The 11,211-nt window shown below is 35.3% G+C and overlaps 1 protein-coding gene across 1 annotated transcript; it reads right to left on the bottom strand.

Moving 5' to 3' along the window:
• Positions 1 to 3,884: 3,884 nt before the first annotated feature.
• On the bottom strand, positions 3,885 to 11,211 carry LOC147556110 (aspartyl protease family protein At5g10770-like). Its single transcript, XM_086663873.1, has 2 exons — positions 10,709 to 11,211; positions 3,885 to 5,350 (listed from the first exon to the last, which is right to left on the bottom strand). Exons 1-2 carry the CDS (start codon positions 10,905 to 10,907, stop codon positions 4,038 to 4,040), a joined length of 1,512 nt encoding a protein of 503 aa, XP_086519999.1. The 5' UTR covers positions 10,908 to 11,211; the 3' UTR covers positions 3,885 to 4,037.

The following is an 11,211-nucleotide window of genomic DNA, read 5'->3' as shown; positions in this document are numbered from 1 at the left end:
CAGATCCCGATCTGGTTTCAAACCAGACCGGGATCTGGTTGTTACAACCAGATCCCAGTCTGGTTCTCCGGCGAAGGGGCGGACCCCTTCGCCGGAGAACCAGACCTTGAAGGTCTGGTTGAAAACCAGACCGGGATCTGGTTCTCCGGCGAAGGGGCTCCGCCCCTTCGCCGGAGTTATATTTAGAGAGAGAGGGGTTAGAGAGAGAGGGGTTAGAGAGAGAGGGGTTAGAGAGAGAGGGGTTAGAGAGAGAGGGGTTAGAGAGAGAGGGGTTAGAGAGAGAGGGGTTAGAGAGAGAGGGGTTAGAGAGAGAGGGGTTAGAGAGAGAGAGATGGGTTAGAGAGAGGGGTTAGAGAGAGAGGGGTTAGAGAGAGAGGGGTTAGAGAGAGAGGGGTTAGAGAGAGGGGTTAGAGAGAGAGGGGTTAGAGAGAGAGGGGTTAGAGAGAGAGAGATGGGTTAGAGAGAGAGAGAGAGGGGTTAGAGAGAGAGAGGGGTTAGAGAGAGAGGGGTTAGAGAGAGAGGGGTTAGAGAGAGAGGGGTTAGAGAGAGAGGGGTTAGAGAGAGAGAGAGGGGTTAGAGAGAGAGGGGTTAGAGAGAGAGAGGGGTTAGAGAGAGAGGGGTTAGAGAGAGAGAGGGGTTAGAGAGAGAGAGGGGTTAGAGAGAGAGGGGTTAGAGAGAGAGAGAGGGGTTAGAGAGAGAGGGGTTAGAGAGAGAGAGAGGGGTTAGAGAGAGAGGGGTTAGAGAGAGAGAGAGGGGTTAGAGAGAGAGAGAGGGGTTAGAGAGAGAGAGAGGGGTTAGAGAGAGAGGGGTTAGAGAGAGAGGGGTTAGAGAGAGAGAGAGGGGTTAGAGAGAGAGGGGTTAGAGAAAGAGAGGGGTTAGAGAGAGAGGGGTTAGAGAGAGAGGGGTTAGAGAGAGAGAGGGGTTAGAGAGAGAGGGGTTAGAGAGAGAGAGAGGTAAAGAAAGAGGAAGAAGAGATACAGAAGAAGAAGAGAGAGAAAGAAGGAGATGAAGAAGAGAGAAAAATGAAGAATTTTTTTTATTTATTTTTTTTATTTGGTAAAGGTGGCCGGCCGGAATTTTTTATTCCGGCCGGCAACTTTTCGCCGGAGAAGAAGGGTGAGGTGGACAGAGTGATGTGGTGATTGTTAGATGAGGTGGACAAAGAAAAAGAAAAAAAAATAATTACAGAAATGCCATGGGGGTAGAATTGGGAGGTTGAAAAATTTTGGGGCCATTTAGGAATTTTTAGGGGCCAAAACGAACTGCCGGACACAATTCGGGGCCAAAACGGCCAGTTGGTCACAAATCGGGGGCCAAAACGAAATTAACCCTACTTTTTATAAATTCTGATTTACTTCAGGAAAAGACTCCTTCACTATATATATCTCTTTCCAAGGATTTTGTCCCTTTAATGGTGATTTAAAGAAGGGAAGATGAATTTGTTCTAATGGTAATTTTTTTTGGTGGGGGGGGGGGGGTAAAAGTTCAAGGCATGAAGAGGCCATATGCTTTTACTTTAAACAACTTGGATGCAGGCTTGGCCTCCCAGCACCACCCTACTGCTCACAGGTGAGATGGATCTCAACTTTATCTACAAATCATGATCAGAAATTATCTATGCACTTAACTTTACATCTTTTGTTTGCGTATATCTATTTTGGCCCATAGTATGTAAAATTTGTTTTTGACCCCTAAACTAACGGTTTTGTCATTTGACCGCTTGTTTGCGTATATCTATTTTGGCCCATAGTATGTAAAATTTGTTTTTGCCCCCTAAACTAACGGTTTTGTCATTTGACCGCTTGGAATTTTTATCTTCCAGTTTTGCCCATACATCAAAAGTTTAATCGTGCTCTTACTTTTCGCCTCTACTTTCTTTCATCTTTTTTCAAATCCAGTTCAAATTCAACGGACCTCCACCAATTGAATTCCGATCATTTAAACACCATCGTCATCTTTATTACCTTGTCGACATTCTGTACACCGGAAGTGCTAGAATCACAAAAGATCTTAACAAAAGAAATTACCCAGCTGATGTGGCGGTTGTGATATTCATCTCTCAACGGCTTAGATTTAGTCAAACTTTCAAATCACAACTGCCACATCAGCTGGGTACCTTCTTTTGCACAAATGGACCAGTAAATCTTGGGGTTGGATACTCCACCACCCCCTCCTTTATATTTGCGGAGAGATAAAGGAACCTCTTTTTTGCGCTCCTTCAGACACATCAAAGTTGGACTCGCCGCACTCATACGAGTCAGATCCAGATAATGGAAAAAAAAAAACACCACTTGCCACTTAATTGTTTTTTAGGATAAAGCTCAAATGAAGTTTTATTAGCTACATATTTTCCCATCCTCATGGAAACTGATAACCTTTTTGGGGCACTCCCTATGGCCAGTTAGAAATAGATGATTAAACAAGTTTGTAACTGTTATGGGTTTATATTATATAGTTAGCTAGTTCTACTACATTTTGTACCTCATTATCTCAATAATGGTTTTCTCTTTATAATTATAAGCAGGGAAGTTTCTTCAATTCGAAATTCTCATGATGAAAGCTTGATGACTTACTCCACCCAAATAACTTCACAAGTGACGGTGAAGCTAGGCGAGGTAGGCGAGGTGAGAAAGGTGAGAAAGGTAGCCCATTTTTGTCGTCGGCAAGTTCTCAATCTGGAGGACTCAACCAAACTCCTGTTCAAGTAAGAATATAAATACATTTTTGTCACATTTTTGTAAGTGGGTCATAGAAATATACCAAGTGATTGGCCTCAATAATTAATTCTGAATATTTTCGAGTTCGGGTCATGGACCAATAGCTGACCCATCTTTTCCAGTATGTTGATTTTTATGTCTAATTTTGACAGTCTAGTAACTCAGTTGGTATGACATTAGTTCGCAGTTCCGAGTACTATACTGTTTCTTATGAGCTAACTTGAATATGCAGGGAAGAAGAGTTACAGAGGCATTGGTTCACCAAGGTGGGCAAGTTCAGCAACAACAATTGTTGTCTCAGTTTGTTCCTCGGGGTGAAGGCGTGAAGCAAATCAGGTTGCGAATTCTGCAGCAACGTCAAACCATCGTGCTAAGAAAGCTGATAGAGGTTTTGATCTCAACCTAATCCCTGACCCTGAGTCTGATGGAGAAGTAGACCAAGAGTAGACAATGGGAGTATGCGTTTCTTTCTGCACTGAGAGTTTATTTTGATTATGACTAGATTTCCGTTTTAATTTGTTGGATTTAAAATTTACTGAGACTGCTTAATGACCTATGAATTAGACCTATTATGAACTAAGTTTGATTGTGACGTTGGTTTGGAAACTAATATGTGAAATTGAGCTCCCCATTGGCATGGGTTGATCACCTCGCCTTCTAAACGGCTGTCTGTCCAAGTGTATTTTGAGACCTTGACAAGTTTCACTTGACTCGTCCCCGTCATGGATCAGTCTACGAGTGTTGGTTGGTCCATGTTGGAGCTCTCGGGCTATGTTTCAGTGGGTCGGACTCGGCCAAGCAATAATCTCCACTATATACTAGGGCTAAAGCTCGATTAGGCCGGGGAAGGCAAAAGATTGCATAAGGCCGTCGCCTATCACTACCCCTGAAATGCTTCGGGCCTGTCGAAATCCTTGGAGATCAAAAGTCTCTTACCTTAGTGTTATGAAGAGGTCTAATGACTAATGGTCTTAGATTTCAATTTACGGATCCATTGCGGACAATGTTCCGTGTATGTTTATATTTGTCTGTCACTACCTCGAAAGGGTATGCCGAGTGACTCTAACCTTCTTTGTAAGAGACCACCGCCTTATTAGGATGTATGCGCATTATTACACATCATCTGAACATTAGGAATTTTGTGAAATTCCTTCTATTGAAAACTAGTTTTTAGTAAGAGTTGAGGCCCAATAGGCTCTAACAGTAAGAATACAATTACTCCAAAATCATACAAAGCCATTAGATTACTACATGATCCATTATTACTTTTACTTCATACTACAATCCTGGTTTATTTATCATTCTGATGATGAACTCAAATCAACTACAACCTCCTGGTATAAACCCTAATTTCTTCTTTGTTACATCATACAAAACTTTATAAGTCATTTGTTGCCTATTCCCAATAATACCAATATCTGTATCATCTTTGTTTCCAGCAAAAGCTAAACAAATCTGTTCAGCCCTACCCAAAAGTATCCCTGAAATACCAACATCAAGTATTGCTCCTCCTCTGAAATTCAAAGCTATCTTTGGAACACTCACCGTCTCATAACTACTTAGATTATAACAAGTATCAAATAATCTTGTTGGTTGTGTTAATGGATATTGAGACATTGAATCTCGAAAATTCGATCTTAAAACAGAATAAGCGGAAGGAGGCAAACGAGTAATGACCGTACCCGAATCAATAATCGTTCCCTTCGATGCGAAAACAGAAGCTCGGATCGGTAATGTTGCTCCTCCGAGACTTATCGATATCAAATCGAGGAAATAAAATGATGGGTCTTTGGAATTTATGTATAAAGGAGTGAGTTTGAATGAAGTTTTGGTATCTTCTCTTGCATCATTTCCTAGTTTTAGGTACCCAATTGAGTCTAGTCTAGATGGGAGACAATAAGAGAAAATTTTGCCATATTTTTTAGCAGTTTGAGATATCAAAGAAAATTGGTTTCTACCAAGTCCAAGTAAACCTGCAGTTTTACCAAATAATCCTTGATTATTTTGACCACAACCAAAAAGAAAATTTGGAAAAACATCAGAGGGTGTGAAAGTTAATTTATCAGAACTTAAGTACCCAACTGAAAAAGATTGATCACCATATTGAATTCCATATATGCAAGTAGAGGAAGAACTACATCTAGGAGTGATTGAAGTGGCTGATTTAACTTGGGTACATTGAGTAGTTTGACAACTTATGTTTGAATAAGTTTTTGATTTTGAAGGATCAAAAATGGGTTCTTCTTGTTCATGACAAAAACTCACACAAGGAGTACATTGAATCCAAGTAAAATCACTACCAGTATCAAAGATCAATGAAAGATCTCTTGTGGGTGTTCCAAATCCAATCTTTACATAGTAATTTCCAATTCCTAGTGGAAGACCTGATTTTGCAGGGATTGTGGATTTTGAGTAGTCTTTTTTTCTTTGAAGTTGTTTTTTGTTTTTGTTGTTAGAAACTTTAGATTGAATTGAGTTTACCCTTATTTGGTCTAGGCTAAGAAAATCATCTTGGGTCTTTTGGGAAGGAAAGTTTCTTGTTTCTTGATTTTGATTATTGAGATGTTGGTCATACTTTGAGCAAGCATCTTGTCTGTGTACCACTTTTAGTGAAGATGGATCACTGAGATCACCTGAAACCAAAAACCAGATAATGACAATATTAGTACTTACATGCAGTGTTTAAAACCGATCGTAGATTCAATATTTGGTAGCCTAAGTGGTGGATAATGTTAACATAAACTCCGAAAGTCTGAGGTCCCAAAGTTCGATTCTCAAAAGAGGCGGATTCCATGGTTTTTTGAACTTGAGTTATCAAGGTTAAGTTGAGATCCCCTAACATCAGTTTTGCAAATTTTCTTTTGAAATATCCAAAGAAAATCTTCTATTTACATCCATAAAACATATTTTATATAAAAAAGCAAATCACATAAATATATAAGAATTTTTGGGTTTATAGCCCAAAAAACGGGCCCTAATAAGACATTTAGTCCTCTCTAATCCTATAAAGGGTTTCAAAACCAAAAAAATAATATAAATGGATATCTAGTCCATTTGGTGTCATCTAGAGAAAAAACACAAATCCTTATAATACCAAATAAATCATAATTCCTAATCTAACCTTCCTCATATATTATAACTGATTTATCTTCAAAATCCTTAAAGATCTTCTTCCATTTTTATCTCCCACATTCTCTCTCCAATCACGTTTTTAAACAAAGAAATATATATTATAACTGATTTATCTTCAAAATTCATAAAGATCTTCTTCCATTTTTATCTCCCACATTCCCTCTCCAATCACGTTTCTAAACAAAGAAACGTGATTCATTATTTTCAGTAACCGAAACCTCTTTATTCTCTCTCTCTAAATCCGATTCACATAACAAAACCTCCATTAAACTCAAAAATCTTGTTTCATCTTCATTAGATTGTTTTTCAAACATTCGTCTTCTAATCCAACACAAGCTCAGAACTCCATTTCCATTTATGTCTCTTCATATCAAGTTAATCAGGTAAACATAAATCAATTTATAAATTTTTGTGATTCTATTTCAGTTTATAGTAGTTGATTCTCTCTCTCTACATCTTAATCTACTGAAAATCTTCCATTAAAACAAAGAAATTGTTTCATATTCATTAGAGTTTTTCAAAATCAGTTTCTTAATTGTTAATCAGGTAAACAAAATTCTTCTTTAATGATTCTGTTTCAAATCGAGTATGTTGTTATTGTATTTCTCTCTCTAAAAGTTTCTTTAATGATTTCGATATCGATGAGATAATCCTTCATTACTAATTCCTATAAATCGAGTATACTTATTGTTGCAATGAATCATCATATCAGATATCTTTAGATATGTAGTTTAAACCTAATGATATTCGTACTTTTTCTTCAGATCTGGTTTTCAATCCGTACGGATTTATGAAACGTGGTTTTTTCGTACGGTTCCTCATAACAGAATTAACAGTACATGTACTTTATCATAAATTACCATAATTTATAGTAAATTATGCAAACATCTCCCGTACGATGTTTTTCAAAATGAGAACATGATATATGTATTTTCTGACAAATTATATACACTTTATCACGAATATCATGAATATTATATGGAACATTAATTATGCTTTAATCTCAAAAACAGTACTCGTTTCATTATTAGAACAACTTCGCTTATATATGTAAATCCTGTGTACTTTGAAATAAATTACATATAATTTACGTAAATGTTCATGTAATTTATTGTAAATAATATTTTTTTTTTTATATAATTTATATGTATTAATCTCTCTCCATTTGTTATCACAGGAGTTCCAGGCAGAATAATCAAATCAAAATAAGCAAATCAAACTTGAAATACCCTTGTTCTTGTTACTTGACTTTTTGATTGGCTCCTCGAAATATTTCATAACAAATGCACACTTGAATGGATCTTGATCATGATTCCTTGGAAAAACCTCATATTCGGCCCCCTCCATTAGCATTCCAAGCAATAGGGCAACATGGATGAACACCATTATTGAACCAGAGAAGATTTTGTACGTTTTTTTTGTAACAGAATGTAAACGATGTGGTATGTAAAAGAAATAATGTGTAATGTAAAAGAAATTATGTGTAATTTACTGAACAAGACCCAAATACATTTGATAAATTACGTTGTATACTTGACAAATGATGGTTTATTCGTCATAACTAATACATAATTTACGTATTTATTTCATAATTTGTATTCGATGAGTATTTATGTATGAGTAAAAACGAAAACAAATGCTGCTTTAATGTTCCCAGAAAAATATACTATTTCCAAAACTAAAATTTAAGTGAAAGAAAGTGACATATATATGTTTTGTATATTAACCCCCAAATCACGCTAAATTGATCCTAGATTATATACTATTTCCAAATCTGAAAGTTAAGTGAGAGAAAATTGTTTTGAATCGAAAAAAAATTTACATAGTAAGATAGAGTAAATTGATTTGGTTTCCAAATCTGTAAACAAGAGAGAGAAAATTGATTTGGAAATATCCGTGGTGATAACGTTTTGGTTTTGGTTAGGATTTTGGTTTCTGATTGATTCGAATAATAGGAAAGAGAAAATTTGATTTCCAAATCTGTTTAGAGGAGAGAGAAATTATGATTTGTTTCTATCTATTTGTTTCTAATAAATCTCCATATTTTTGGCAAATAAATCTCCATATTAAATCTATAAAGAAGAGAGAGAAAATTGATTTGCAAAAGTTTGGATTCTGTTTCTAAACAGATTATAGAAGAGAGAGAAAATTTCGTGAGAATCTATCTGTTTTTTCCTAAATTTATCCTAAAATCAAGGTACATTAAACCGTGAAAAACGACTGGGACATGGAAGGAATTATGTAATATATATTAAGGGTTTTTAGTCCCAAGAGCAAAAGGACTAAAAATCCATTTTTTGGGAAGATTGGACCCTAAATCCTTTTTGAACATTATTTTGGGCTATATACCCACGGACCCAATATATAAACCTCTTACACACACATAAATTCAAAAACATACTTGAATATGTTTTGAAATTATGAATTTAAGGTTAAGTTAGTTAGGTGAATTTATGTGAATATTTTTAATTAGGTTCAAAATATGCATACTAACATAAAAGATAGGTAGTTATTTAACAAAAAAAAAAAAAAATATATAGGTAGTTCAACAAAGAAAAAAAACATAAAAGATAGGTAACTTCGTTTGATTTTCTAGGCGGAGGTGTGTGTAGAGGTAAAAAAAACTAAGTAAGTTTTGTGCATGGCTTATCTCATCAAAAAAAAAAAATTGTCCATGGCTTTAGGGAATTCTGTTTTGTATTTGGGGCATCCAAGATTTTAGGTGGAAAAAAATTAGATGCCCCCTATCACCACCTTTTTTTCTCCTCACGCTACGCTCGTCGATAAACTATCATTATCAACGACCTCAATCGTGAAATCCTAAGGCCCTCGAGGGTTCTAATACCCTCAATTGTAAGTCTGAAACTCTTGTCAAGGAATTCTTTAAAAACCCGCCATGACTCTCTTGCTCTCCTCTTACTGTTCCGATGAAGGGAATGGTTCTCTTCACCGGAACCCCCTTCCTCTAAATAGAGGAGAAGGGTTTCGCTTGAAACCCAAAACCCTCAATGTATCTGGTGAGGAGAGAGAGACGGGGGTGGGGGCATACAAGAATTTTTTGACCTAAAATCTTGGATTCTCCTTATCATTCAAAATGTTATTCTCTAAAGCAGCAACTAAAATTTACCTCATTTCTTTTATCTTTTGGAATAACACTAAGTTCGCATAGTATTGGTAGATATTATTTTGGTTTTTTTCCTAATTGGCCCCCAAAGTGTGACCAGCTTCACGTATGACACCCCAAGTTCGCATAGAACACTGTTTCGTATTTTTGATGCATTGACTAAGAAGTCAAGTTTCAACTTTCTAATATTGTCCTTTGTCTTTTCTTCTCTTATTTTTGTTTCTCCCTTATGTTCTATGTTTTCACTTTCGTCTTTATCATCTCTCTCTGCGAGGATCTCCATAAAAAGATCTAAAACGACAAAGTTTAAAAAAACACTAAAAATTGAAATTTCTGCACAAACATATATATATTTGTCTTCTTCAAGAACAGGCGTGTTCGTGAAGATTACCAAACAGATGTATTTGTTGTCATCGTGGACAAAATTGTTCATTAAAATCCGTGAATAAAATGATCCAAAGAACTTCATTTTTTCATGAAAATCCGTTGTCTTCGCGAACAAACTTTTTTCAAATATACTTTAACAATTGAGGACCTCTAAGAAAGAAAATAAAAGAGCTTAATTTTGAAAATAAAATTAAGGATCTTCATTAATGGAGGTAATTTTAGAGAGAGAAAAAGAAGAATCTATTTTTTATTTTCGAAAATTTAAAGCAAAAGGATTGGACATCTCCGAGTATTAATGGAGGTCATTTTATAAAGTGACGGAAAATGAAAAATGAGAAGATAGAATACAACAAACTAAAACAGAAATAAAGAAAAAAAAAGACAAGGACAATACTGAAAACGTTAAAATGTGACTTTTTAGTCAATACATCAAAAAACACAAAAAAGTCATCTCGACATTTATACAAACTTAGTGGACCATGCGGGAAGCTGATCACACTTTAAGGGATAACCCTACTATTTTTTTACATTAAGATATGTAGATTCTTATCAATAAATGAATATCCACATATGTTTATTTTTAAATTCACTTGTGTCTGAATGAACGAATGAATGTATAGAATGAAATTTTGTGGTTCTAGTTTCTCTGATATGTAGATTTGATCATGCGATTCTTGAATTTATGGAGTGTGCAGGTTTATGTGTTATGGATGTAAACAAGTTTTTTTTTTTTTTAATTCTGAATTTTTGATTGGTTTTTGTCTGCAAAACTATGTTAGGGGTATCTGAATTTAAATAATTGGCGTTAAGGACATCAAACGTCCAAAAAAATTAGTGTTTGGGCCATTTCAAGTTTTTGGACTAACGGAAGAGTTAACCAAACGTTAAGGGTTGTTAGCTTTGACTGGTAAAATTAGTCAAAGTTAGTCCATACACCAAACAAAATAAACAACATCTTCCTGCCCTAAACTTACGCCTGGAAATTATGTTTGCTGCTCCATTCGTTAACATCTCTAAATAAAATAAATAGAAGAAAATACCTCAACAAAATGTTATTATATAGTTTAACATTTTTCAACAACATCTTATTTCAATTAAACTATTTTACAACTCTTTTAGAATCTTCTAGACATTATTTTAGACTTAACCTAATTTAATCAAAGAAAACTTTAGTTTAGCCACATGTAGAAGAAAATGCAAAGTACCAAAAAACAAATGGAAAATGTGTAGTTGTCTAATCCCATTAAAAAATTAAAATAATAATTATATTTATGACAAAATAAATAAACAATGGTTAGTCCAACAAAAAAAAACAATGGTTGAAATATTAAATGTAGATTTAACTAACCTTGCATGGATGTGTTAATAGTGGAAGTAGAACAAGCAAGTGGTTCTGATAAAAGAGAGCTTCCTTTGATCACATGATAATGTCTTTCTCTTCTACTACTTTCTCCCCTTCCTCCTCCATTATCTGCCTCTGAAGAACACCAAATTATACTGGTTATCAAGAAGAGAAATCTCAAAGAACATATCACAGTTGTACCCATTCTCTCTCAACTCTCTCTATCTCTGAAATTTGTTGATATATCTCTATGTCTTAATTTCTATAAATAGAAGAAAAAAGTGCACAAGACATGATGAAGAAAAAGGGTATATATTTAATAGTGAACAGCCAAGTTTGATTTTTGAAGTTGTCCACTTTGAGAAACAGAAGATGATTATATCCACTAAAAGGACAGACAATATGTGAAGATGATTATATCCACAATAGAATCACCCCCCACTAAATATTAATAGTGCTTCATGGGGTGTTAGGATAGAGTGGGTTTGGAGCTGGATTTTCCTAGGGTT

This window comes from Eschscholzia californica, unplaced genomic scaffold, assembly GCF_041429995.1.
Source record: "Eschscholzia californica isolate CP2 unplaced genomic scaffold, dmEscCali1.0.p SCAF_2, whole genome shotgun sequence".
In the NCBI taxonomy this organism is placed as follows: Eukaryota; Viridiplantae; Streptophyta; class Magnoliopsida; order Ranunculales; family Papaveraceae; genus Eschscholzia; species Eschscholzia californica.
The sequence above is the reverse complement of the archived record's forward strand: the minus strand, read 5'-3'. Positions and strand labels throughout refer to the sequence as shown.

Bases quoted from the DNA above. Each gene is read 5' to 3' on its own strand.
- LOC147556110 (XM_086663873.1), bottom strand. From the start codon at position 10,907: ATGGGTACAACTGTGATATGTTCTTTGAGATTTCTCTTCTTGATAACC. The intron at 5,351-10,708 runs GTTAGTTAAATC...TTTTGGTTTCAG, and splicing joins TATTAACACATCCATGCAAG to GTGATCTCAGTGATCCATCT.